Here is a 27470-nt window from a genome sequence, read left to right as displayed (position 1 = left end):
CTTGCACAGGGAGTCTTGCTTCCTACTGTGGTTTACATCGTTCCTGTGGCCGGTAAAGGGAGGCAAAGGGAGCTGAGGCTGCCTAACTCAGCTCATGCCACACAGCTTGCACCGAGTGGGAACAGATCCCACAGGGAAGTCCTGCAACAGGTCTGGGGAACGTACCTTTGATGCTGCTGAGAGACAGCGAGCGATCCCGGTCCGCCAAGCTGGGCCCCATTTTGCTGCTGCTGCTGCTGCTATTGTCCTTCTGCCGGGCCACAGCCACGGCGATGCCGACGGGCAAGTGCCTCACCTCCACCTCGCCCTGGGAGCCGATGCTCTCACGGCCAAAGGATTTGGCACTCTCAGGTCTCTCAGGGTCCCTCTTCAGCTGCTTCGCTGGCTGCTGCAACAGCAGCTGCTGCACTTTGGAGGCGCCCAGCTGCGAAGAGTCCAACTTCACATTGCCCAAGCCACCGAAGGGGCTCTTCTTGCCACAGCTTTGCCGGGACGCCGTTTCCTTGGCAAAGCTGCCGCTGTACTTGATGAGGCTCTGCATGGCCGACCCTTCGCCGTGGGAGGCAGGGTGGAGGACGTCCGCAGCGCCCCGCGAGCCCACCACTGAGGACCGCGGCAAGCCGCTGGGGTCAAGGTAGACTTTCTTGGCTTCCTCCTCCGCCCGGGTGACGTGGTTGTGCTGCGCAGCCAGCACCGCCATCTGCGTGGTGGCAAAGTTGCCCATCTCAAAGGGCTTCCACTTCTGCTCGGGCGGTTTCAGCTGACCGTGGTCCAGGTGCTGCCGGGAGGAGGAGTCCAAAGTGCCGTAGACCTTCGCCGCTTCTTTGGAGCTGGATCGCTGGAAGCGGTCCCGCTCGCAAGGGCGATGCTCTGCCTCCGGACTCGGCTTCAGCAAGTCCTTGGAAGCCAGGAACTCCCTGCTCTCCGGAGAGCCCAGCCCCGGCCGGTTGAGGAAGGGCTCTGAAGTGACTTGTCTCTTCAGCGCCATGGAGTTTGCCCTGATCACCGAGCCCTTCTCCCTCAGAGCCTCCATCCTTTTGGCATCGCTGTGGCAAGAAAAGTCCTGGGACAAGAGCGCGCGGGAGGTGTCCGCAAGGCACCGCTCTGTGGGCGACTGCAGCACCCCCACCTTGCCGAGGTCCTTGTCCTTCCCCTTGTTGTCGCGGGCCTGCGAGGCAATTTGGATGGGCCCGCTCCTCTCGTCGTAGGCTTCGACCGAAGGCACAAAGGTGGGGGCGATGACTTTGTGCTCTCTCCCCAGCTCCTTGGCCGGCGGGAAGATGGTGTACATGCTGGAATGGACGGGCTGCGGAGGGAATGTGGTGGCCGGTGTCATCTTCCCCGGCTGCGAGGGGTGCGGGGATGGGCAGCTGCAGGAGACGTGCAAAGCACCCACGGAGGGCAGGAGGGGCTCCCCCCGCTTCAGTCGCTCAGCGTGGGCGTGCGCAGAAGGCCTCATGTTCTCATCATGCCGAGCGGGATCCTTGGCACAGCGGTCCTGCTCAGCACCCAGGACCTTCAGCATGGGATCCCCACCACCGTTGCAGTTGCTGAGGGAAGAGCTCTGCAACGGGTTCTTGGACTTGGGTTCCCCGCTGCCCGCACCCCGATTTGGCATGTGCTCGGCCAGGAACGGTGAGAGCCGCTCGCCGACCTTCACCGCCTTCTCCACCACACTCACTTTCCGGTCGCTGTCGGGCTTGGTGTCCTGTGTCAGGTCTACCACACTGCGGGGCCGGGGCTCCTCCTTCGGCTTGCCCTCCTTCTTGGTGAAGGGCAGGGACAGATCGCTCCGGCATGGCCGCTCCTTCCCTCCAGGGTCTTTCAGGCCTTCTTTCGAGCTCTTGTGCAGCTGCCCAAGGTCCTTCTCCCGGAGCAAAGTGCTCGACGTGTGGTTGCCCGCCGTCCTCGAGAGGGGAGGCTGAGGGTGCAAAGCGGACTGGCCCGCGTGGCTGGACAGGTAGAACCCATCTGCAGAGCAAAACCAAACAAAATTACCACAGACATCCAACCCCTTCAGTCCTTCACAGAGACAGGCGAAAGGTGGCAAACCGGGAGGAGACGGGTTTCAAGATGTCTCAGACATGGCGAGGAAGGACCAGGGCAAAGGATCTCAGGCAGGTACCTCCATGTGGCCCAGGGGTGGGATGCAGGACAGCCCTGTCTCCTATGCACGCTGAGCCCTGCGACGTGGCAGCACGCGGGGGCTTCAAGGAGGGGCCTGGCCATGTTCCCTACAGCACAGCCACATCCAACATTGGTACTGCTAAGACCAGAAAACATCCCTGGATGATAATCCCAGGGGGGTTCCTACTTCTCACCCTCAACATCCCAGCTTCCAGCAGCTCCAGCAGCCAAGCAAGCCCAAAGGACAGGGTGAACACGGGGAAGGGACCCAGACTCACCTTTCTGTGACTCGAAGAGGCTGTGCTGACCCAGCTGGGCCAGGAGAGGACTGCCGGCACTCGGGGGCTCGAGGTGGCTCAGGGGAATGTACGACGGGTAGAGCCCGTTAGGCAGATGGGAAAAGCCTGCAGAAAATGGGAAACAGAAGAGGGAAAACATGTTTCAGCCCAAGCGGCACGCCGCCTTGGAACGAGCCCCGCAGGAGCACAGACTGTTGTGGCTGTCGGTCCCTCGCACGCCAGGAGCGGTGGCTGCGAGGACGCGTGCGGCAACGCACTCTGCACACAGCCCACGGTGGGGAACACTGCCCAGGGTCCCCGCTTCAGGTTCTGACCCCCCCACACCCCACACAGTGCGGCTCCCCCAGCTCGCCCCTTGCACCTCGATGGGGCTCTAGCATTGCAGCCGGTGGGCTGCAAACGGAGCGTGCTGGTTTCTGAGCAGAGCCTTAAATCTGCAGGCCAAACGACCAAAGCACCTGGCCGATAAGCTGTTTTATCACAAGTACAGCGACCTGTGGGTGACGGCACTTCCCAACACGCTTCCCAAGCAGCGATAAGGCCCTGTCGCCAGCACAGTTTTGCCAACACAGCCCATCCCTGCTGCAGCTCCCCAGCACCGGGTACAGGCTTTGGGAAAACACAAGAGCACCATCCACAGCAGCTCACACAAAGCATAGTTTCGCATATCCACAACCAGCATCTTATCCTGGAGGAAGGCAAAACAGAGCAGAAAACCTGCCACCCATCCACAAGCTGATATGAAAGCAGCACGTCTGCAGGGCCCCACTGACAGCGGTCTGGATTAGGTCCTGGACACTCGGGCCTCCTCCAAGAGTGGTGCCCACCAGCAACATCCTCATGCAAATAATCATCATCAGCATTTCATCAGTGAATAACAATCGCCATAATAGTGGTAATAAACAAGCTCTTGACTACACGCAGCAATTCCTCTGCAACACTGCCACCAAACGGCACCCGCACAATACTACAAACCCCAGCGCCCCGCAAGAACCAGCATCCCAGTTGGTGCCGTCATTTAAAAAACGAATAAAAGCCAGCAGGAGAGTCTGAAGGAGCCAGTCAAGCCCTCCGTAACCCTTCTCCCTCCCTCTCAGACCCCATTAGCAACCAACTTCCCCAAGATTCAACCATCCCACTGAAAGCAACCAGGCAACAAGTCTGTCAAGAGTCCAGCATCCAACTGGATCAAAACAACATCACACCAAAACCCAAGAGGAGACAGAGAAGTTCAGTCCCCGAAGCTGCACGTGGAGCACCATCTGCGAGAGCTAGTCAATATTTCACATTATTTAGACAGCCAGGATCTCTTTCGCATACATGTTTGCATCCCGGCATATGTGCTTCACCGACGCGGTGCTCCGCACAGCTCCTGGCCCAGATCCATCGCCCGACAGCTCCCAGCGGCATCACCCGCACACGCCAACCCTCCAGCCACAGGACGTGGGGAGCTGCTGTGCCCACGAAGTTCAACGCAGAGCCCGTTCCCAGCAGGTAAAACTTGCTATTTAATCTTGTGCAGGGTGCTGTAAAGGCACTGAGCGTGCGCACACATTCACACCTCTCCTTGGTAACCCCAAAACCTTCACACTGGAGCATTTCCAAACACCTTTTCTTATTCCAGGGCTGGAGAGCACTGGGTGGCACCCAGAAGCACCTACCCCAGCTTAGCTGTGAGCAGCTCCACTCCACAGCGTGTTTGCCTCGGCCGCGCCGCTCCGGCGTGGCTGGGCTGGCGACGAGCCAGTGTCTGGGGCAGGAGCGACACATTTCCGAGGGAATGCGAGTCCCATCTGGCAGAGCAAATGGTTACAGCATGGCAAACCCCCTGGAGCACCCCATGCCACACCAGCCCGGCAACGGCAGCCCCAGACGTCCCCCACGTGAGCCCCTTCTCACAGCCAGACCTCAATCCCGGCTGCAGCCGCTCCAGCAGGCGAGAGCACCGGCATGGAGATCGCGGCGACACACATCCCACGCTGCAGACACCGCCGTGCACAGATGCCCACGGTATGTCCCCACTTGCACACAGTGCAAAGACATGAAGCCACTTCAGGAAAGGGACACAATCCAGCCCTGCTATCCAGCACAGGGATGCCTGTACACAGCTTAAGTTACTGGTACTCAGGGGCATTTTGGTACTGGTTGCATTCCTGGTCCTGCTGGGGCAGCTCCATGACTGCGGCATCTTATCCTACCCAGGGAGAACACAAGGTCAGCCCCAGCCCCAAACGCTTCCTCCGTAATCAGCATTATCACATCCCACCCCGGGGACCCAGACTCAGCCCAGGGCTGCAGGAGGAGGAAGAGGAGAAGTGGGAAGGTCAGCCAAAAGAATGAGAGGATGAAGGAACTGTGGGATGACAGTGGTTGAAAGGCAGATGAAATCCTGAAATCCTCTCCAGCTGCCCAGCATAAGACGAGATGTCACAGAGGGTTTCTAGCCGCTGTGCTGAAGCAGGGAGCAGAGCAGGAACAAGAGGCTTCATGTCAGAGCTGGGGACAGGTTCAGGTGGACAGGTTAGGGACCCTGCAGGGCAGTGTCACCACCCCAGCTGGGAAGCAGCAGCAGAACCAAGCTAATGCCACCAGCCAAGCCCCAAAGCCACCTCACCCCAGGCAGCCCGTCCCAGCGCCTCCCACGAGCCACAGCCGCAGCACTGCTCCTGGAATAGGCATAAGCCCAGCCTGGGGGGGCCCTCAAAGCACATCCCAAAGCTTTGCAGGTGGAGAAACTGAGGCACGGCAGGTGTAAATACTTCCCTGAACCACCCAGCTGACCAGCAGCAAAACCAAAGAGCCACTCGAACCCCAGCCTCGGGTTTAACAACGACACCATTTTCCCTTGCTAAGTGCCCAGAGGAGAAGCTGCCTGGTCTGTATTTACCTGGCCTGGTCCCTGCCAGGAACCAGAGCTGGGGCAGAGAGGAGGGATCCAAGCCACAGCCTTCCTGGGGATGAACCCAATGCAAATCCAACCTCGAGGCACTGCCAGAGCATCCCTTCCTCCGTACAGCCCTCCAGCAGCAATGCTGATGGGCTGGCGTAAGACTTGCACACAGCCCAAAACTTGCTGCCCTGCTCCCCCGGGCAGGACCTGGAGGTGAAGCTGCTCCTCCATGCGCTAAAGTAGCTGCATTTGCAGGAGGCGGCCGCGGGCAAGTCGCTCCCTCCTTGGATCTCCACGCCAGAAAACGATGCCAAGGGGAGAAACTCTACCGCAGTGAGCAACGCACAGCTCACCCCAACCATGGGCTTCTGCCAGGAGAAAGGGAGGGGAAAGGGGGAAACCACAACCATCTCCATCTGCCCGGGGCCAGAGCATTTGCTGAACCAGCGCAAGATCCGCTTCGCCCAGGGACACGCTGACAGGTCTCGGCAGGCTGAGCCACGCTCCTCCAGCCGACTGCTCGCCCAGAGGCGGGCTGGCACCGCGGCACAGGCAGGGAGATGCAAGTCGACAGTGCTGCCAGCACCAGACCGGCTGTGCCCCCCTTCCCTTCCCCGCCACACCACGCCAAACACGCGTGCCCATCAGCACGGCCTCTGGCCACCTGAGAAAGGCACCACCAACGCAAATCCCATGAAAGCGCTTTGCCAGTACGGGCACATATGATCCACAGCAGCCCACCTCAGGGAGTAAAATGGTTTAAGGGGCACAGAGATCGTCCCTCAAGCCACCTTAACCCTGCAGGCAGGTGACAGCCAGCAGCCACAATGCATGTCCCTGCTTGGCCCCCCCTGTGATGCTTCAAGTGGGTGTAGTGGATGGGCATGGAGTGGAGATACACACCCGTCCTCCCCTCTCCCAGCTCCAAGATGATAAAACATACCTGCTTCGCACGATTGAGACATAAATCACTAAGGGCTGTTATTAGCAGAACTTGGCGTGTGCAGATGTGTCAGCCCAGCTGAAAACATCTTCTTCATCTTTCCTCAGCTCTCCAAAACGGCACGGGCAGGGGGGAAGAGGTATGGCTGGGTGACTCACCACCGAGAGGGGATGTGACTGATGGGGAGATGAGATACCAGCGACCGCACAAACCACACACCAAACGTCTGGAGGCCGGAGGTCGCGCCGGGGGAAGCGGGAGGGAAACAGGCCCCACGTGCTCAGCCCGCTCAGGGTTTGCCCAAAGCTCCCTGAGAAGAGGGAGCCACCAGAAAACATCGCCTGGCAGAGGTGGCAAAGGCAGGCCAGCGGATGCGCCCGCAGCGGAGCGGGTTGCTACATGCCACCAGAGTTTTTAACCTGCGGGCTCTGTCTCGGCACCCCACCCCCGCCCCCGGTCCCCAGGCTTGAAATTCAGCCCCAGCTGGACAAATCGGCCAAGCCTGGGTTGTGAAAGAGCTGGGCAGGAAGGGGACATGCTGGACGGGACATACTGGAGCTGAACACATCTTCCCCACGGACACAGCTCCGGTGGATGAGCCAGGCTATACGCCTGATGTGCACCTGCACCAGGAAAGCTGCTCCACCCCAGCCCAGCTTGCAGGTGACCAGCCAGCACCTTCACAGCATCCCTGCACTGCCCTCCACGCCTGCTGCCGACCCGGCACAGAGGTGACGGCACCTCTGAGCACCCACAAAGGGTCGAGGACAGCAAGCGGGAGTGACACAGGGACACGACTCAAATGGGGAATTCACTCCTCTGGTCGAGTTTTCCAAACCAGCCAGCAGCATCGATGCACCAGGGAGAAGCAGCATCCGCAAAGCCTCCGCTTGTGCCTGGGGATGGCTCTCCGGTCCCTGCTGTCACTTCAAAGAGAATCACACAACTGGATGCAGCTGTGCAACAGCCACCGTGACCCGGACGGGCAAGCAGGCAGCCACATGCAATGCCAGCTGCAAAGTGCACCCTGAAACCAAGCTCCAGGCACGAGCCATCTTTGCCCGAGAAGCCACAGGCCCGTCACCGGAAAACGGGTGGCCTCCAGCATCCCGGGAGAAGTGAAGTAACTCTCCCCCATCGGCCCCATCTGCCCGTTACAGGTTTCTGCCACTTATGAAATATTTCCAACCGCCACCATCTCGCCTCATCCTCCCCGGGCTGTGATGGACGGACACACTGCCAGGAAGCAGGCTGGCACCACGCAGCACTGTGCAAGGGGCTGTGGCCACAGAGGGGCCTGAGCCAAAAAGCCTGGCTCTGTGGTCCCTCCGGCCCGAGCCCAGAGGGACTGGGAAACACAGCGGCAAGGCTTTGGGTTTATTTCCATGGGATGTTTTCAACTCTGGGCACCCGAGGGAGATTTGCAGCCCCGTTGCAGCCGGGGTCTCAGCTGGCTGCTGGGCTCTGGCACAGAGCAGGAGCCGCAGCTGCCCTTGGCCGGGAGCACGGTCACCTCTTCCCCAGTCCAGCTCACAGCACCTCACAGGCAGCCAACTGGGACACCAGTCCATGCCACAAACAGCTGGATAAACGCTTACGTCCTCATGATTCCCCTTTCCCTGGCAGGGAGGGAGGGAAACAGGGAGAAGTCCAAGCACAGCGAGTACCCACCGGCTGCCAGCCCCCGTGGGGCCCTCTCCCTCCGCCGGCGGGACAGCCGCCGTCCCAGCACCAGCTGCCCGTGCTCACCATCATCGATGCATTCCCTGATCCTCTCCCTGCAGAAGCAGCAGCTTTCAAGGGGGAGACTCTTTTAACACCCCCCCCCCAGCCCCCTCCAGCACACCCCTCCCTATCTGCCCCACAACACAGGGGCACGCTGCACAGCGAGGCACGGCCGCAGCTATTTCTCATGCACGCATTTATGGCTGCAAGCAGCTGAGAGCCAGGAGTGCTGACAACGTAAATCTTTGCCGCCTCCTCCCCTGTCTGCCAGGGCAGATCTAGTGACACCCAAGGCACCGGAGCCGCCTTGACTCCGTGCCACGCACGAGACGCCAGCGATACGAGCCCCAAAACACACTGGGCTGAAACCAAAGCCCCCAGATCAGATGTACCTGGGCCGCAGCGTGGCTGCTCCCCGTGCCCGTCCCCGCAGCCCCAAGCTGCCGCTGCCATCGCAACCCAGCACCCTCCACCCCAAAACCCGATCCTGCCGTATTTACAGCCTGTGCCACGGGGCTGGAAGTTGCTTCAAAGCCTTCATTGACAGCCTTGATTCTCTGCATCCCTGAAAGGCCTTCGATTTCATCCCCCAGACCCAGAACAGCCAGGTCAATTTAACTCCCCGTTTAATCTTCTAAGGGCCCCGGTGAGCTCGGAGACAGCATCCTCCGGCGGGGGGTCCACGCTACCAGCCTTTTGCCAGCTCAAACACCGCCATGCCGCTTCCCTTTCAGCTGCAAAAATCACTACCTTAAAAGCCAAGGCGAGTTTCCCCCCAGCTTAGCGCAGCGCTCTATTGTTTCTTTTAATTTTATTTTATTCCACGTGGGAATCCGTGTCCAGGCTGCTTTATTTTTAAGTGGCTCTTGCTCAATATTTACTATTGCTCGCAGCTGCGTCAGCACAGGAACGCCATGAGCTCCCAGCGGGTTTCTGAGGAGCCCTCCTGCAGCCGTTACCCCCCGTGCCGATGCCATGCCATGATTTTAGTGCCTGGCAGTGAATCACCACGCTGCCGGGCCTCCCGCAGCCGAGGCACACCGAAGGGCAGGGTGCATCCACAGAGGGATTCCCGCCCCCCCTCCGTGGAAATAAATATCATCAGGCTGAACCCTACTGCTCACCTCCTCCTCACCCAGGAGCTGGAACAGCCCCAATGCCCCAGAGATGGTGGAGGAAGAAAAAACAGGGCTGTAAGGGCTCAAAGGATCGGTGCTCACACCCCAGCTCTGCCCCTGGTGTCCTGCAGGCTCATTTTCTACCATGCAACAAAGCAAATGCAACCCAAGGTATCCCAGCGCTTCAGGGCTTGGGGCCACGGGAGAAGGACATCGATGAGACACCCCAAAGATCTCCCACAAGGTCACTCACCAGCTCCGTGCTGACAAGTGTCTTTGTGGGGGACAGAAGTCACCTGGCTGGGAACACGGATCCCTCTGGCAACGGGGAGGTGGGTTTTCCTGCCACTGGAGGGGCCAGGATGAAAACCACCCCAACCAAGACCCTTGACATGATGTGCAGCTGGTCTGCACACCCTGAAACATGCGGCCTGGGAAGCACCGACCTGGTCCCACTTTAATCCCGCTCAAACCAGTGTCAATGCTCCTGGGTCACTGTTGGCTGCTACAGCAGAAGCTTCTCCTCTGCACCCCCAGCCTGAAATCCCCCACTACGTTGGATGTCTCTCCTTTTCCGTTGGCATAATTAAATCTGACACCCCATCGGGGGTCCACCAAAACCTCCAGGCTCCCACTATACAACCGCACAGCTCTCCTCAAATAGCAAGGAAGCAAGTCGGTGGGATCTTCAGCTCCACATTTACTAAGATGCGGTATGGAAATTAAAAAATAATCATTTTAATTCTCAAACTGATTAGCAGAATCCCTAGGAATGCAGTACCTGGCTGCTTGACTGCAGCCTTGCTTTCCTCGCCTGATTTTCTAGAACAGTATCAAAATGTCTTTGACCTGGCCCATCCTTCATCACAGTGAAGACCCTCCACTCACTGGTGGCTGGCACGGGGGGGCCTCAGGGCTGACTCCGCTCCTGGCACCGGGTGTGCACCTTCATTGCAGGTGCTCCCACTCCTTCCTAAGCACTGAAATTTAACCTGCTCTTTGTTGGGGTTTTTTTGTGGTTTTTTTTTTTATTTTATTTTTTTATTTTTTTTTTATATCACCCAAAGTCAGTGCAGAAGATGCGATGACAACAAGCGAGCCCCCGCTGCCCGCAGGCAGAGCCCTGCCTGCACAATTAGCCCAGTGACACCCACACACGGGCTCTGAGCCGCTGTCCCGTGCCTTCGTTAGAAAAAGCTCGTTACCCTTCGCTGCCAGAGCCAGGAGAGCTACAGGCGCTCGGTGGGGGGAGGTTATTGTGGGATGGCACGGGTGCTGGTCCCCACATCACCTGCACCGAGTGCCTGCCAGCAGCAATTAAATCAGCCTTCAAAGAGAGATCCCAGCTTTCCCAGCGCCATTAGCCGTGCCCTGGAGGGAACACGGTCTATTTTCAGCCACAATGACTTAAGACCAGGTCACCAGCAGGTTAAATGGGACTGTGCAGCATTATCTCCCTGCCCTCCCATTGAGAAATTAAACACCGCTGCGTGATGGGCAGCAGCCAGCCCTGCGGACGCACGCCGGGGCGCCCATCGAAAGGTAAATGCCACCTGCCCAATCCTCCCCTTGGCTTCCCACCACCGTCCATGGCCACCCACTGCCCTCCCTCTGCGTGGGGTGCTGGGTGGGAGGCCACCGCGGGATCACCCCGGGGTTCATCCCTGCCTGTCCTCTCCAGCACGGTGAGGGGCCGCAGCCAGGATGGTCCCCACCATGCCCAGGCGTGCTGGAAGGAGCCCCCAACACCCCCATTCTGCAAACCCCACACGCTGCCAGATGCTGCTCATCTCACTCTTTCCTCCAGAAATCGGGTGGCCCGACAGCAAGGCCCCAAGCTGGGGACTGCCCCAAGCCACTGGCTTCACCAGGGCCACCACAGAGGCATCTCCCCACGGCTTTGCTGGGAGAGCCACCCCCAAAATCCAACCAGCCACCCTGCCACTAACATCTGGCGGGGAGGTGGCAGCTGGATGCGGGTTTGTTTTGCCTCCCAGGTCCCTTGCCAGGCACAGTCAGCACGAGCCGGGATGACTCAAAGCCCCGGGAGCAGCTTCGGTTGCTGCTTATTTTAAACCTTGTTTACAAAGCGGCTGCCGTAGCTCAGTGCCTCTTGGAGCATCTTGCAAAGGGGTGGGTGGGACCGCAAGGGGAAACTGAGGCAAGGGGCAGCACGGCACCCTGGATCAGACCTGAACACCACAGTGCCAAGGCATGCATGCTCAGCGAACAGCCGGCAACCACCGTACGATACAGTGAGGGGACCGGCTCCAGGAAACACCCCAGGGCCGGAGCAGGGACATCGCCGATGACCCAACCACGTTCAGTCGGCTCCAGCTTCACGACTCCCGCTGGGATATGGCATGGCCAGGCCGGGGTGAGTGCAAGGTGAAGCCAGAGGCACGTATTCCTCCGTGTGCCACGGGGGCAAACACACCCCTCTCCCAAATCCCAGCGCTGACCTCCACGGCATCTGCAGGGACCAAAACCACCCTGCAAAAAAATTCAGCAACGGGCTACAGACATCTGGGGGTGGAAGAAGGAGATCCAGATACGGAGCACAACCCCGTAAGCCTCTTTCCCTTAGGAAATCAAGCTCAAAAGCTCAGCCTGCGCCCAGCCTCTCCTCCCGACCACATAATTCAGTCCTTTTTCCTTCGAGAGGCTCCTGTCCTACCTACATCCTCCTGAACATCAGCCCATGACACCTTTTCTACATCAAAAAAGTGCCGAACTGTGAAGCAAAGGGGTCTCTGCAGCCAGCAAACGCCACGCACCTCCCCGCCACCGATAACAGGAGATAAACACAGAAGCAAATATTATGGCGGGGCGGTTTAATTCCTGATGAATTATGCAAATCCATATTCAAATTGAAGCACAGCCCTTGGGCTCTTGACAAATTGCCAACCTGGCCCCGATGTCACAAGGCAGGGACAGCCAGCCCTCTGTCAGGTGAAGCACTAGATGGATGTCCTATATATGTATTTATACACATACCTATGTGTTTGCACATCTCAACTAGGGAGACCAAGGAGCACCTGCAAGAACAATCCAAGAGTGACTTCTGCATTCCTCCTTCCTCCCAGCTGCGTTTAGCCTGACCAGGGAAGGCCACCGAGCTTTCGTGTCCTCCACAAGATGGAAGTGACAGCGAGATTCAAAGCAGGAAAAAAGATAAAATTCACCACAGCAGGGGCTGAGAAGGAGGAGAGGCAGTGGGGGGTGGGAGGGGAAAGCCCAAAAGGTTTGTGCCAATATGAATGTCAGCCCTGAAGCCGAGGAAAGGAAGATCTGTCCAGAAAATAGTCACAGAGAGGGCTCATCTGATGAAAGTAGGAATTTCCGATCCCACACAAACCCCGAACATCCATTAAAAGCAGCAGAAGAATCGCCGCTTTGTGTCACTAATCTCATTAGGGAGAAAGCCCCGCTGTAGCGCTGGGATTGCAAAGGGAAACCCCGGCAAGCTGGGAGCCCGGCGCGATGTGCCTGCCCGGCAGAGGCGTGCTGGGCTTCCACTGGCACCCCAAGAAGGTGCCTGCACCCATCTTTACTGGTCTGCCCAGATCTCTGCTTGCTGGACGGTTCCCTGCTTGGCTTGTGTGTGACACGGCACGCGGGACGCCTCCCCACCCAGCAGATCAGGACACAAAACACCAGAATTACACACACTGCGCGGCGGTAACACGGGGGCTATTTCATTCACGCACCGCTACTGGCACTGCCTGCAAGCAGCAAGGAGCCGAATCCCTTCAAAACCCTTCCACCCAAGCACGCTGGCTATTTCAATTATTATTTTTTATTTTTTTTAATTAAAAGCAATTAAACCAAATGTATTAAAAGCATATTCAAGCCACAGGGAATTCTGCTGAGAAGGGATCGGGGGCAGAAAGGGAAGCACAGGCAATACATCTAACCACCAAACATAAAAAGGGATCTTTGCTCGCAGTAACGCGGCAGGGTAAGATGGATGGCGGCAGAAGCAAGAGCAACCTTTGCAAAAGTTGCCGGGGATACAGATCCAGGGAGACAGGGCTGAGTGCTTTAAAACCTCCGTTATTCCTCTAAAAGAGACATGTTTTCTTCCGAACACAGCACATTGCTCCTTCCCTTGCTCCAAGCCCACCATGTTCAGCTTGCCTGCCTGCATCCAGCTCCTTCAAAATGGCTCTTTGGCCACTGCTACGCTGGCAATAAAATTTATTCCCAAGGTCACTTCAATCCTTTTGCCACTATTTCAAGTCTTGCTGGATTTAAACAAAAAACAGCCTCAGGTATACCGAGCCCTCACTCACTCTCTCCTTTCTGCCCACCGCTTCCCTGATTTAAAAGACACCAAACTCCCAACTACCTTTCGCTTCCTATAACCATCAGCGACAACAGCTGGAGAGGAAAACCGGAGCATATTGTGCACCCAACAGCTGATCCTCGCGGCGTGGGGAGAGAGTCCAACTGTCACCACCACGGTGCTGCCGTACAGCAGGACTCCTGCCGCGCCGTCCTCCCAGCCAGCGTGGATGGGCACGGGCATAGAGGGTTTGTGAAGTTGTCATCCTTTTGGTGTTAGAGCTGGAGAGAAGCGAACGATAAGCAAAGCAAATAAATAGCAGGGAGAGACAAGGTTTATCCCCCAGCCATGGGTGAGTCGTGATGCCCGCAGACATCCAGCTGTGCCACCCCAGAGTGAAGCCAGACAGAAACACGGGGCTGGGAGAAAGTGTGGCGAGAAGGAAACCCCCAAATCTTTACGGTCAGGGAGAAGCAGCGTGCTGCAGGGCGACTACGCTGGAGCACTCCCCTCCCAAACTTTGCTTTTTAAAGAACATCCCCAGCTGGAAAAGCCAGCGAGGGGCTGCCGCAGCTGGATGCAGCGCTGCTCCCTCACCCCGGCCCCCGCAGGCAGGGAGCTCGGGGCTGCCCTTGGCTCCCCGCCGTCCCCAACCCCGCCTGCATTTTCGGGTCGGTTCAGGGCCCACCGTGCTCTCCGTTTCAGCAGCGAGGCAGAACAAAGCACTCCCTTGTCCTCAGCACCTCGAGCAGGCGATGCGGGATCGCGTTACCTAACCCAGACCAACATCTCCTCGTCCCGGCAAGGCAGCTTTCGTGTCAGCACATGCCAGGCTGGCCCCGATTCCCTGCACCACCTCCCGCCCGAAGCTTTAACTGGACCAGTTTAGTACACGCCTAAAACACACGGGGCCTTGTTTCAACTCGCCAGGCGCTAACCCCAGCTAAAGGAGGTGATCCGACACCCGCCTGCCGGTCGCAGCCGCGGCCGAGCCGCAAGGCGCTCACCTGGAAGGCTGCCGTAACGACGTTAATTCCCCTTAACAATGTTCATCTCCATATTCATCAGAAGATGGTGAAATGACAAGATGGGGGGTTGTTTACTATGTAATTATAAACTAATTTCAGCTTAACCCTGGGTTATCCTAGGAAGGAGATCTAAAATTTCCCTTACGAAAGCCCTGCTCTGCTAACCACGTCTGCAACAAGATTAATTCCCAGCAATTTCCATTTCTCCAACAGCTGCTGTGCTGGGAAAGAGCAGGAACCTATCCCCAACACCGGAGACCTGCCCGGTGCCCCATGCCATCCCTGGCTAGGATTTCTAGCACCGGCACATCCTCTGGATCAAATTTGCACTGGTGCACCATCAGCTGGGGCTGGAACTGGTGGTTGTCCTGCCCTGCCAAGACGAGTCGGTGCTGGGTGGGGGCAAAGCTCATTCGGGGTTGGAGAAAGGCTGCTAGAAACCATGCTAATAAAGCACATATTTACCAGCACCATGTATCAGAGGCAGGACAAGGCTCCTGCCCGTTCAGATAGGAAAGATATTAGAAAACCTAATACAGCGGAGGATCCTGCAGGACCTTGCTCCGAGCAAGTTTACATCACACTGGTCCTCAGGTTCTCGTCCGTGGTCCAAGCCCAACATCCCTACCACCAGCTACCGCCACTTGCAATAGGAACTTCAACAGAGGCTGAAGCACAGGGTGGACAGTCCTTCCCACCCCCCCAAAGGATGGAGGTGCCACCCCGCACCCCACCCAACCACCAGCACCTTGGAAAAACCACCGGGGCATCAGAGAAACTCGTCCCCAGCACACTAGGAGCGCGTGGTGACAGACTACCAAAAATGCAGAAGTCCCATTTTTTTCCCCTCTATTTCACACACACCCCCCCCCCCCAGTGCAAAACCGAGGAGCTGGCTCCCGCCTTGCTCACAGCCCACGAGTTGGCCGCAGGCCCGAGGGAGCTGCAGGGGCATCACTTAATGGCCGAGCGCTTCCTCCGCCTCCGGGGATGCCGGGTGTAAACGGGAGAGTGCGACGGGTCCAAGCACAACATCCCTGCCCTGCCCAGGCCAGCATCACCTCCCCAAGCCCTACCGCGACAAGAACACCCGCTGTTCTGCCTGAAAACACGTATCAAAAAGCATCTAATTTCACCAGGGGCCCAAGGGAGGAGAAACATCTCCCCAAGCAGGTCTCCGGACCCTTCCGCATTCCTCCTGGTGTTACACGGTGAGCCCCTGCCCCAAGGAGCCCCCCACGCTCAGCCCCTCGCACCACCCCCTGGGCGGGCAGGGAGGGGGAACCACGATTTCAAGGGCCATTAAACACTGATGGTATTTTCCTTGCAGCATCAAAATGTGCCCAAAAAAAAAAAAAAAAAACGCACCGAACCACAGCCAAAATCCCGGCGCTGGTTCGGGAGCCCCCCTCCTTCCCAGCCCAAAAACCAGGAGACAGGCACGGCTCGGTCCAGCACCGCATCGGTGCTATCCCAGCGACTCCTATCAGTGAAGTGATTTTAGCGTGGATGCAGTTTAGATAAGGGAATTGTGCTTCTGCTGGCACCGCCGACGGCAAGGCCTCCTCTGCAAAATCTGCGGGCTCAGCAGAAGCACAATTTTGCCATTATAAGGATGGCTACAGTGGGATTTTGCTGGCACAGCAAAGCTATCCTGAGGGGGAGGGTATTTTTCTTTTTTTTTTTTTTTTTTCCTATGCTCCTACCTGGCCCAGCTGTCTGGAAAACTTCTCCCTGGGCACAGCATGCCTGGAAGCAGGGACAGTCTCCAATCCGCCTTAAATCCCTGCATTTGAATGCACATGCTAATGTGGAAGTAGGAAAGCGAGCAAACCAAAATCTCTCCCCTCAGCCTGACTGCTTTCCTTTCCGCCACCGCTCTTGAGCTGAATTTAACACAAATTCAGTTCTGCTCGTACAGGTGTGTCCCTTTTCCCAGGCACTGGAAAATGTTTCTGAAGCATATTTTAATGGAAAAGGCTGGGAATCCTTTGTACAAACACTGATCTGTTCCCGTAGCCCCTGCATATGCATCCCACCCAAGAAAGGATACCTCAGTACATGGCAAAAAAGCAGATTTTTATTATTATGATTTTAAACGTAGAGAGGTTTTTTTGCATGTGGACAGTATTTGCTCGCACTCAGACCCGCTGCCTGGCAGGGACACGGTCCCACCGCAGCCCTTCGCAACCAAGTCCAAAGGAGCCTTTTCCACCTCCCCCAAAACACAGAAGCTGCCAAAAACAACGCGCCCGCCGTCGGATGGAGCCGAGACCAGGACGCTCACTCGGACCCGAAGACAGTGGGGTAGGGAAGGAGCAAAACTATAAACCACCGCACATTTTGAGCCGCGGACTACAGAGCAGAGCGAGCTGCTGCTTTAATAGACTCAGCTGCCCGACTCCATCTACTGCAGCCTCTTTTTATGCAAGGTCTTCCCGGCAAGCTCGGCTGCTGCCAGGGATGAGATTCCATTGCAAACAGTCACCTTCCTCTCCCGGCCCTCAGCAGGAGCACCCCGCTGCTCCCCAGTCCCCACAACCCCCCCCTGCCCTCCTCGGGGACAGGGAGCGGGCAATGCCCGGGAGAGGAAAGGGGGACACGGGATGGCAGCCCCGCAGCCGAGGGCTAGATCACCTCCCGCCTCGGCCTCCAGCTCACTCTCCTCCCTCCACGCTCTTCCAACAAAGGGGCTTCTATCCCCTTCCCCCCAGCCTGCACGGCTGCAGCCAAAATGCTACCGCGGACTAGAAACCCCCCAGAGAGGAGCCGAGGGTCCGGAGGTCACTGGACAGAGCCCAGGCGCCCGTATTTTGGCGCTGGGGCAGAGCCCGAACTGCCGTAATGAGCAGAGGGTACGGGAAAAATAAGGAGTCGGTGCTGGCGATAACTGGATTCTCAAATATGGCCAATCGCGCTATTTTTACAGGGGCGTATTTATTTTAGGAGGACGCTGGGACAGATTCAACAGTCTCTTTCTTCAGTCCGGCAGTATTTAAAGATCGGTTTGAACTGGCTCTATTTAAAGGCTTCCCCTCCTGCCCACTTTTCTTAACCCCTTGCACAAGCCTTTGCTTTCCACCCCTCCAAACCCCTCCTAAAAACAAAACAAACCAAGTAAAAAAAATAAAAACACACCCAAAAAAAAAAAAAAAAAAAACCACACAAAACAACCAAAACACCCTGCAAGCGCAAACCTACAAAGGGTCCCTCCGTAGCAGGAAGCAATAATCATTTCAAATGATATTGTTAAAGCCGTAAAAAAAAAAAAAAAAAAAAATTCATCCCTGCCTATCCCACTGCTGTGGTATAATGGAAGTTTCGACTGTTAATTGTACGTATCTTTCGAATTCAGTTTAGCCTGGCTGCGAATTGCTGTGCCATGGAAAAGCCAATCTCAGAGAGCGAGCTTTGCCAGCGATCATCCCGGGGAGCGTGTGGGGAGAACCGGGCACCGTGGAGGCGCAGGTGGGGATGGTGGGGATTTTTAAGATTTCAGAGAACGGAAAATAAAACTAGGAATATTAAGACTACATTTAAAAAATAATAATAATAATTGGAGGGATCACAAAACTCATTCCGTCTGTGAAGGGCCTCAAATCCAAGGCTCAGTCCCAGCAGGAAAGCTCACGGCCAGCGGCAGGGAGCAGCGCTTGGTCAGCTCGGCCCGAGCTCGGCGCCTCCCTCCCAGGCTGCCTGGATTTCAGGGAAGCACCAGAAAAGGAAACTTTGGGAGGGGAAATAAAAGAAAACACCAAAAAAAAAAAAAATGACCCAATAAAAAAAATTCAGCAACAACCAAAAAAAAAAAAAAAAAAAAAGAAACAACAACCCGCACTCGGTTTGGCTTGAGATTGTCCAGACAAATTTTTGCAGAGATGGTATTCTGCTTTAGTAGGAAGTGGAGAAGAAGAGGGGGGGGAAATACCCAGGACAAAAAAAGGGAGGGGGGGGAAAAAAAAAAAAGGGGAGGGGGGGGAGACAAAAGGGAAGGAAAAAAAGATGTTTGCCCATGTGCTTGGCTTCATAGCTTTTCGCTTTACACCTCTCCTCTTAGCACCTGGGAAATTGGCACTGCCACCTAGTTTAAAACTAATAAATCTTTTTCCCTCGATTCGGGCTGCTTCCTTCTCTGCAGATGTTGGCAATCAGGTTTGCAAATTTCAAAGTCATTCATCCCGGGCGGCTGGGAGAAAAGCAGGTTTATTATTGCAAAACCTGTCACCCTCCCAACGCCTAAAGTAAACTCCGAGTCACCTCTCCACGCCCAGGGGAAAGAAAGGGGAAAAAAAAAAAAAAAAAAAAAGAATAGAGCCAGAGAGGGAAATCAAACGGTCAGAAATTCCTCCTGTCCTCCCAGGGCAAGCTCGAAAGCAGCCTGGCAAAACAGCGGGCAGCGGCGGCTGTAGCCCGCGTTATCCCACCCTGCGAGCCGCTGGGAAAGGGAGCTCGGAAAGGGGGGGGGGAAAAAAAATCCCTCCAAAAAAACAAAGGAATTTAAGCAAATAAATAAAAAGCTGACTGGGAAAAAAAAATAAGTCACGTACATTTCAATGTCTGCTTTTTTTTTTTTTTTTTTTTTTTAATATGGAGAAGCAGCCGTGGGGCTGCCCGCAGATGGAGCGCGTCAAGAAGGGCGAAAAAAAAAAATACAAGGGAGCAGCCCCTTCATGGAAGGTTTAAAAATAATAATAACAATTACCAAGGGAAAAATACAAAAAAAAAAAAAAAAACCAACAAACAAACAAAACCAAAACACCACAAAAACGCCCAAGCCCGTAAAGCCGGCAGCGCTGCCCGGGACCGCGATGGGGCTCGGGCTGCACCTCAGCCCCAGAGCGGAGGGAAATCACCAAAACTGCCCCGTTTTGCCCCTTTTCCCAGCCCCAGGGTGGTGATTTGTTCTATTTTTTTTTTTTTTTTTTTTGCCTGGCCGTGAAGCACCCGGCGGGGCAGCGCAGCCCCTTCCCCCTCCGCACCCCGATCTGCCGCTCTCCCCGTTTTCCCGAAAATCAGATTTATTCCGCGGATTTATCCCACAGAACACCCGCGGCCGCTTCGGCGGGGATTTTCCTCGGTGCCGACAAAAGCGGGCGCGGGGGAGGATTTTCGTCGGCTAGGAGCGTTTTTTTTTCCCCATTCCCCTGTTATTTTTTCCCCTATTATTTTTTCCCCCCCTCCATTCGCCTATTTTTTTTTTTTTTCCAAAATCAAATGCAGGCGAAGCAGAAAATTCATGGGGAAAACGTGAAAGATCTGCAAGCCTACGTATATATATATATATATTTTTTTTTTTTTTTTTTTTTTGCGCTTCAAGCCCCGTCGGCTGCCGGGTGCCCGCGGAGAGGGAAGCAGTGGGGCTGCCGGGGTGGGGGGGGGTTCCGCGGAGCCTTACCCGGGTGGGAGTGGAGGCTGATGCCCGATGCGAGGAACTTGCCGGGCTGGAGGGCGGCGGGGAGCCCGGCGGCCATGGGCCCGGCGGCGGGGGCCAGGCGGCCGGTGGCTCCCAGGCGGTGGCTCTCCATGGCCAGCCCGGAGAGCAGCGGAGGGGGGCCGTGCACCGAGCGGGGGGGCCCGAAATCTCGGCCATCCATCATCCACTCGCCGGCTTCAAGGAGTCTCCCGGATCGCTGTCGGTGCCCGCCACCGCCTTCCCCCCCCCCCCGCCCCCCACCCCCCACCCCCTCCTCCTCCTCCTCCTCCTCCTCCCCAAAAAAATCAGATGGTTTTCAAAAATAAGGCGTCCAAGCGTCCCATGGCGCGGTGCAGGGAGCCAGCCCCGGCGCGGCGGTCTCGGTGCTGCCTGCAAGAGAGAAGTGGGGTGCTGTGAGCCAACCTGCCCCGACCCCCCCCCCCCCCCCGCCGATCCCAGTAAATATGCCCCCAAAACCCACCCGCATCTTCCCCACCGGAGCGGGGTGGGGGGGGTGGTGGTGGGTGTAAAGAAAGGAAGAGGGAAAAAAATAATCCCAGGAAAAGTTGTGGCAGAGGGCAGGAAAAAAAATAAAGTATTTAATTTTTTTTTTTTTTTTTAAAGTGTTACATTGATCACCCCCAAAGCTGGGCCCCGCCGCAGCCCGGGTCCGGCGGGACCGACCCGGAGGAGAAGCGACACGGCATTTCTCCTCGGAGCGCAGGAAAAAACACACAAAAAAACCCCTCAAAACAAATAAATAAAAGCAACACTTTCATTTTCCTTCCTTTTTTTTTTTTTTTAATTTCTATTTTCCACGGGGCTGCTTTACGCCGCCGAAAGCCGCTCCGGGAGCGGCGGCTGCGTCCGCCCGGGAAGAGGCTCCGCCGGCGGCATCGCTCCCCCAGCCCCGTTTCTCGCCTTTTTTCCCTCATTCCCATCGCTCCAAACCGCCGCCTGGGTTGTTTTTTTGTAGGTTTATTTTTTTTTTTTTTTAACTCCCTCCTGTTTTTCCTTGCGCCGGTCCCGCTCGGGCAAACAAAACAAGTATTACTATCTCCCAACAAAGTGGAGGAAAAAAAAAAAATATAAAAAAAAATATGTACTTGTACTTGCAGCCTGATGAAACGATCCCCCCCCCCAACCCCCGCGCGTCGCGTTTTGCACCGGGATAGAGAGAAATAATAAACACTGCGGGGAATAAAGTGGGTTTTTCTCTCTGAACCACCCCCCCCCCCCACTCTGCCAGCGCTCCCGGAGCCCCGGAGCTGCCGCCCCGCTCCGCCCCGGCCCCGCCGCCCTCCCCGGCTCCTCACCGGCGGCTGCCAGCGCGGGGGAGGGCGGTGCTGCCGGGCCAAGAAAGGATTAACAAAAAAAAAATAATAATAATAAAAATTGGGGGGGGGGGGGGGGAATGCGAAGTAATAAGAAAAATCCCACCGCCTGTTTGGGGGTTGGTTTGTTTTTATTTGGGTGAAATTGCAAAAATTCCTGCCTGCGTGGCTCACCAGGGCGAGTCACACCCCGCCGCCGGATCCCGACTTTGTAAGTACTAAAACGAAAAGGGGGGGGGGGGGAATAGCTAAAAAGGGGGGAAAAGCGCCCAGAAATGAGGGGGGGGAGGGGGAACGGGGACGCGACGCCCCCGGCGGGCCGCCCCGGGGGAGGGGGCCGGGTCCTACCTCGGCGCGGTCAGGCCGCCTGGTCGCGGGGCATGGCGGCGGCGCGGGGCTGGGGCGGGGGGTGCCGGCTCGCCGCCCTGCCCGCCGCCCGGCTCCGCTCCGCTCCTCCGCTCCTCAGGGGCAGCGCGGGAGGGACGCGGCGGAGGCCGCGCCATGGAGCGGCGGGGCCCCGCCGAGCTGCGGCATCGCCTCCACACACACACACACACACACTCACACCGCACACACCAAACGCGCCCGCCCCGCCGCCACTAGCCGGGGCCGCGCACGGCTCAGCGGCGCTTAAAAAAAAAAAAAAAAAAAAAAAAGGAGGGAAAAAAAAATAAAAGAAAAAAATTAAAAAAGGGGGAGCGCGAGCGCGGGGCGGGAGGAGGGAGGGAGGGGAAAGGAAAAAAAAAAAAAAAAAAAAAAACGAAAAAAAAAAAAAAAACCACCACACACAAGGGGGAGAAAAACGGCGGCGCCGGGGCCATGAAACACGCATTGTTCTCGGCGCGGCCGGGGCGGGCCCGCCGCCCTCCAGCGCCTCCTCATTGGACGGACAGCCTGCTACTCACCGGCGGGTAAACAGGCAGCAGTTTCCAGGCTCCCCGCTCCCCCCACCCCCCCTTCCCCCTTCCCGCCCCTCGCTGTGAGGCGCTCCCGCCGCCGTTTCCAGGCCCCCCCCCCCCCCCCCCAACTCTCCCGCTCGGAGCTGACGGCGGTTGGCGGGGGAAGCGGCATCGGGTCCCGTCCCGTCCCCCCGCGGCTCTGGGGAAGCTGCCGGGGGTGGGGAGGGTCCGCCCCGCGACCCCCTCTACCCTTTTATTATCTGCGGGGTTTAAATCCTTCTCCGCGGCCGCCCCCCCGCCAGGCCCGGACTGAGGGACTTGAGGGCCCCCCCGGGAAGGGCTGAGGGGGAAGTGCCGGCGGGCCCTCTCCCACGGCCCCGCCGCGGACAAAGCGGCCTTTCAGGGGGTGGGGGGAGGGTCCCCTTCACTCCCTGAAGGCCCCGCCCCACAAAAAATTTAAAAATAGGGTGAAAAGGAAGGCTGGGGGAGGAGACACCACTCTCCGATTTAACCAAAACTCCGTTTTTTCCAGCTGGGTTTAGCGCGAGAAACGGGCGGGAGGAGTAGCGCTGCCTGCCCGGGCTTGGCTTCTTCACCGCCGTTCAGCCCAACTTTTACTTTTTTTTTTTTTTTTTTTTTTTTTTTTTTTTTAATTTTATTCTATTTTTCCCTCCTGGACCCAGCCCTGTGCAGCGCCGAGCGCCCCCGGGATTGGGGGGGACAGAGACCTCATCGGTACCAACACCCCCCACTCCCAAAGCCTCACAATCCACTGTCCCGCTTTAAATTAATAAAAAAATACCAGCTTTTATAACGAAAGGGGGGGAAGGGAAGATCTACTTTAATCCCGGTAAAATTAAAAAAATAATAATAAAGCTGCACACACACACACACACACCCCTCGCAAGACGAGGCGGGAGAGTTTCGAGGCGCCCGTCAGGGCAGCGGCCAGAAAACGGGAGAAGCGGCCCCAAAAGCGGAGGCCGGAGCCCCGCGGGGACGGAGCGGCCCCCCCCGGGACCCCCCTTTGCAACCCCCCCTCACTTTCCTGATTACATTTCAATCGTTTTAAGAAAAGCGGCGCCGCGTTCCTCGAAAAGCTCTCACGCTCTGACAGGCGCTGTGTTTAACGCGAAAAAAAAAAAAAAAAAAAAAAAAAAAAAAAAAAGCATGTTTTTATTTATATCTAAGAGCAAAACCCGGCTGCGTCAGAGGCGAGGGCTCAAACCCCGATGCTTTCTCAGGGGGAGGGCGCATTTTTCCTGTCTCCTTTAGTAAACCAAAAAGGGGGGAATTGGCGGGGGGGGGGGCGCATATATATATATATTAATGGCTTGATCGCTTTTATGTGGCTTTAAAAGCATATTTTATGAATGTTTAATGCCTTCACGCCCGGACCTCCCCGCCGCTGTCCCCGGGACGGGGGGTTGGCATGCCATAAATCAGGAAAATGCTAATAAAAACTCCAGCCCGGGCGTGGCGGGGGGGGGGGGGGGGCGCCCCCCCCCCCCCAGCGGCTCCAGCCCTTCCTCCTCCTCCTCCTCCTCCTCCCCCCCCCGGCCGGGAGCCATCTTGTAGCAGCAGCTCCGGGCTTGGGCAGCGCTGCTGCAAAGCACCGAGCAGCCCCCCCCCCCAAAAAAAACCAAACCAAAACAAAACAACAAACCGCCCCCCCATATCTCTATATACACATTTTTATTATTACTTTTTCCCCTCCGGTGCTGAGGCTGCCCTGGGGACGGGCACCATTTTCCCAACATTTTCCACACTAACGCCCCCTCCCCCTCCTTTTTTTTCCCCGATTATTCCCCGATTATTATACGGGGGGGGGGGAGGGGGGGGCCGGGCTGAGGCGGCGAAAGTCCCGAGGAAGTTGAGGGGTTTGGCGGCCGTTCTCACGTTTTCCCCGCAAAGCTTTACCGCAAACGCCGCTTTCTCCAAAAATCTTTTTTTTAAAGACAAAAATATTGGGGGGAAGGGGGGGGGGGGGCCCGCGCGTAGCCGTGTACTCACCACCAAGGTGCTCCCCCCCACCCCCCCGGGGTCTCGGTCTCGGCAGGTTCCCACGGTGCCGCCCGCCCCCGGGCCACCACCCGTGTCCTCACCCTCTATTTCTCCCCTTACCTTTTTTTCCATTATTTTTCTTTCTTTTCCGTTTTTTTGGTCCCATTTTTCCCTTTCTTTTTTTTTTTTTTTTTTTTTTTTTTCCCTTTTTTCCCCTTTCTTTTCCCTCCCAACATCCCCGCAGAGGCGGGGGGGAGCAGTGCGAGGCTCACAGCCCCCAGCCCACACCGGGCATTGCCCCCCCCCCCGCAGGGATGCAGGTAGGACGGAGGGGGGACTGGGATGGGGGGGACCCCACTGACTGGAGACTAAAGAGGCAAAGCAAACTGATGCCTCTCCCCCCCAGTGCATCTTCCCCCATTTTTGGGGACTGCCAGGGTTTTTTTTTTGGGGGGGGGGCCACACACACACAGACACACACTCACCCCTTTACTGCAAACCCAGCGCTTGATTTTGCACTCACGGAGTGTGAGCAAACCCCGCTGCAAACCCCCCCATCCCATCCCCAGCCATGTACTGGGACCCCCCCCACATCCCACTCCCCTCCCAGTAACCGCCCCCTCACTCTCGGCCCCCCCAGCAGTGGCGGGGGGGGGGGAGGGGGGCTGTGCATCCCTTTTGCCTGGCGTTTTTAACGTGCTTACTACACGTTTTCAGGGTGTTTTTGGAGCTATATTTAAAGCGTGCAGTCAGCGGCTGGATTTAGAAAACCAGGCATAAATCACATTAAAACGCGGACGGCGACGATTCCGACGCGCCGGCAAAGCTTCGCCCTGATTTCATCCCCCCCCCCCCGGCTCCAATCTTAAAAGCAGAACCGAGTCTGACAGCGGGGTCCTGTCCCCCCCCCCCCCCCCCCCCAAATAAAACCTTGTGAGGACAGAGGTGGGATTTGGTGGCAAGGGCGTCCCTGCTGGGATTTATTCCGATGAATCCTGGAGGATTTATTCTTCAAGGGGGGGGGGTGTTGTTTAATTTAAAAGCTCGGGGTCCCCCTCCACCCCAGCCCCTTTGCCTGTAAGGAAGGAGCTGCCATCCGTGGGGAGGGGGCTGCGGGGTGGGGGGTCCCGATGAGGAGATCCCCAGGGAAACAGCTTGGGAACCGAGCGAAGAATTCCTGATTAATGATCAGAACAGCTTGGGATTTCGTTTTTCTCCATAAATCCTGGCTGATTATAAACCCTGCGCTCAGCCTGGCTCCGGGCTTTGCATGGGGTGGGGGGAACCTGAGAAATCCGCCCCCCAAGGGGCTGTACCCGACCCCCCCGGAGCAGCTGGGGGCTGCAGCATCCTCACACCCTCCCAGCTCCGCTGAGCCTTTGCCCCGCCAGCGTGGGAGAAGGGAAAAGGGGGGACACAGCGATGTGGTTGGTGGCCCCCCCCCATTTCCAGCAGTTCCAATCCCGCAGCTCTGGGGTTTATAAAGCCAAACGTCTCCCAAACCGCAGCCTGGTTTTCAACTCCAAATGAAGCCTGCTGGGGTTTGTTTTGGTTTGCTTTTTTTTTCCTTGCCCAGCATGGGAGGACGGGTGTATATGCACAAAACCGCCCTGCTTTCCTGCTGTGCCACCTGTGCGCTCATTTGCCCCCCCCAAACCCTGAGCTGGGACCCCCCCCATGTCAGGACCTGCCCCACGCCGGGTGCCCCACGCTTCTCTCACCCTCCTCAAAGCCCCCGTTACCAGGCTTTTGTCACGGCTAGACTGGATCTCTGATAGATCAGGGTGGTTTCATTTTCTTTATTTTTTTTTTTTTCCCCATTTACCCAATAATAAGCTTTTTTCATCCAAGATCAGGCAAAAAAAAAAAAAATAGGCAGGGAGGAGGGCTGACATGCACAACCCACAGAGAGCTTTGAGAGAAGCACAAATCCCAAACCTGTAATTGCTGCCTGCATTTTTCAGCTGCGGACTGGCTGCTAAATTGGTTGTAAGGTGCGCAAATGGCAGTTACACCTTTCAGCGGAAAAAATGTGGTTTAAGCGGAGAAACGTGCATGGGAAACCTCCCCAAATCTGCAATCCCCATATAACACCCCAGCATTACAGGTTCTGCATTTGTGAGTTTAAAACAATCCTACGTCCAGGCGAACGGGAACGCTCAGCTCCAAATGACAGGATCTTCTACATCAACAGAGTGAATTGGGGATTTTTCCCTTGATCTGTCAGTTAAGTCAAAAACACCCTCCTGGATGCAGGACACGAGCGAGCGAGTGGCAGTAACGTGCTATTTTGAGGTTTGATATAAAATAGATATCCTTGGCTTCAGCATTTCTCCCTAGCTCGGCCCACAGGAGCTGCAGGTACTTTCGTATGCATACAAAACATTTTAAAATGGAAAATATTCACAGCTGCTCTTGCCGTTTTGACAAGGGGGAAGGAATCGCAGGGCATGTTAAGAAGATATTAAAAGCTGTGGTTTGAAGCTCCTAAAGCATTTACTCAGCAGGAGACCCAGAGAAAGAAGTTTAGAAGTTAACTGCATACTTGTGTGCCTTTGCTCTGTCCTTCTTAAAATTCACCTCTCCTATCTGCTTCTAATTTAAACAAGCAGAGCCCTCCAGGAACTGGAAAATCCAGATTTGCAGCATCTCACAGGGAAAGACGATTTCCTACGTGCCCCCTCAGCGCAAGGGTCCTGCTGAGGGTTAAACCCGCGAGCGCCTCCAGTTTTGCACCAAGTTAATCTCCCCCCCCAAAATAAAACCCCGGGGGGGAATGCTGGTGAAAACTGCCCTGGTGTTGCCACCCAGTCCCCGACTTGGTGCTGTCCCTCTTCCAGAGCCAGGCAGGGATCTCACTGCCTCTGCTGGCATTAAATGCTCGTCCCCACATGGTTCCCTGGCCCACTTTGGCTTCCCCGCCTGAAAACAAGGTAAACCCATCCACCTCCCCAGAGTACATTATCATGGCTTAAAATTAACACTCACAAATGTATTTTCAAATCCCTTCATGAAAGGCGCTAGAAGCTCTAGGTATTATTAGAATAGATCTTTCGCCTTTTAACAGCTGTTAATTGCCATTAAAACCAAACATCCACAGCTTTATTGGAACAGCTTCTGAATTTCCATGTCGCACGTTGCAGAGCCCGCGTCTGTGCTCGGTCTTGCTTTCTTGCACGTTGCTGGCCTGCCACGATGAGGTGCGATGGCTAAGCCCGGCCTCGGTGGTAGCTCTTTTCCGTACTGGGACCCATTTTGGGGTCCCCTGATGCCAGGCTTCCTCCTTTGCCCTCCCCACCGTGCTGCAAGCCGTCGCACCAGACGCACCGTCGGGTGCAAGAAACTCAACGCCCTCCGGACTTGCTAGCCGAAAAGAAGATGGGATGCAAAACCTGTTCCTAA

The 27470-nt window shown here is 56.4% G+C and overlaps 1 protein-coding gene across 5 annotated transcripts in view; it reads right to left on the bottom strand.

Annotated features, from left to right (window-relative positions):
• The window catches only part of TNRC18 (trinucleotide repeat containing 18), a 55793-nt gene extending 35701 nt beyond the window's left edge, over positions 1-20092 (bottom strand). For all 5 annotated transcript variants that reach the window (XM_042798285.1, XM_042798288.1, XM_042798286.1 and 2 more), the window contains exons 1-3: positions 19814-20092; positions 2406-2531; positions 166-1971 (exon numbers count right to left, since the gene is read on the bottom strand). In XM_042798285.1, the coding sequence (XP_042654219.1) occupies positions 166-1971; positions 2406-2531; positions 19814-20015 (2134 nt within the window). In that variant the 5' untranslated portion in view covers positions 20016-20092. The remainder of the gene's footprint in view (positions 1-165; positions 1972-2405; positions 2532-19813) is intronic.
• Between the last annotated feature and the right edge of the window lie 7378 nt (positions 20093-27470).

This window comes from Tyto alba, unplaced genomic scaffold (genome assembly GCF_018691265.1).
Source record: "Tyto alba isolate M040663 unplaced genomic scaffold, T.alba_DEE_v4.0 Super-Scaffold_28, whole genome shotgun sequence".
Lineage (NCBI taxonomy): Eukaryota > Metazoa > Chordata > Aves > Strigiformes > Tytonidae > Tyto > Tyto alba.
This window is presented reverse-complemented; position numbering and strand designations above follow the sequence as displayed.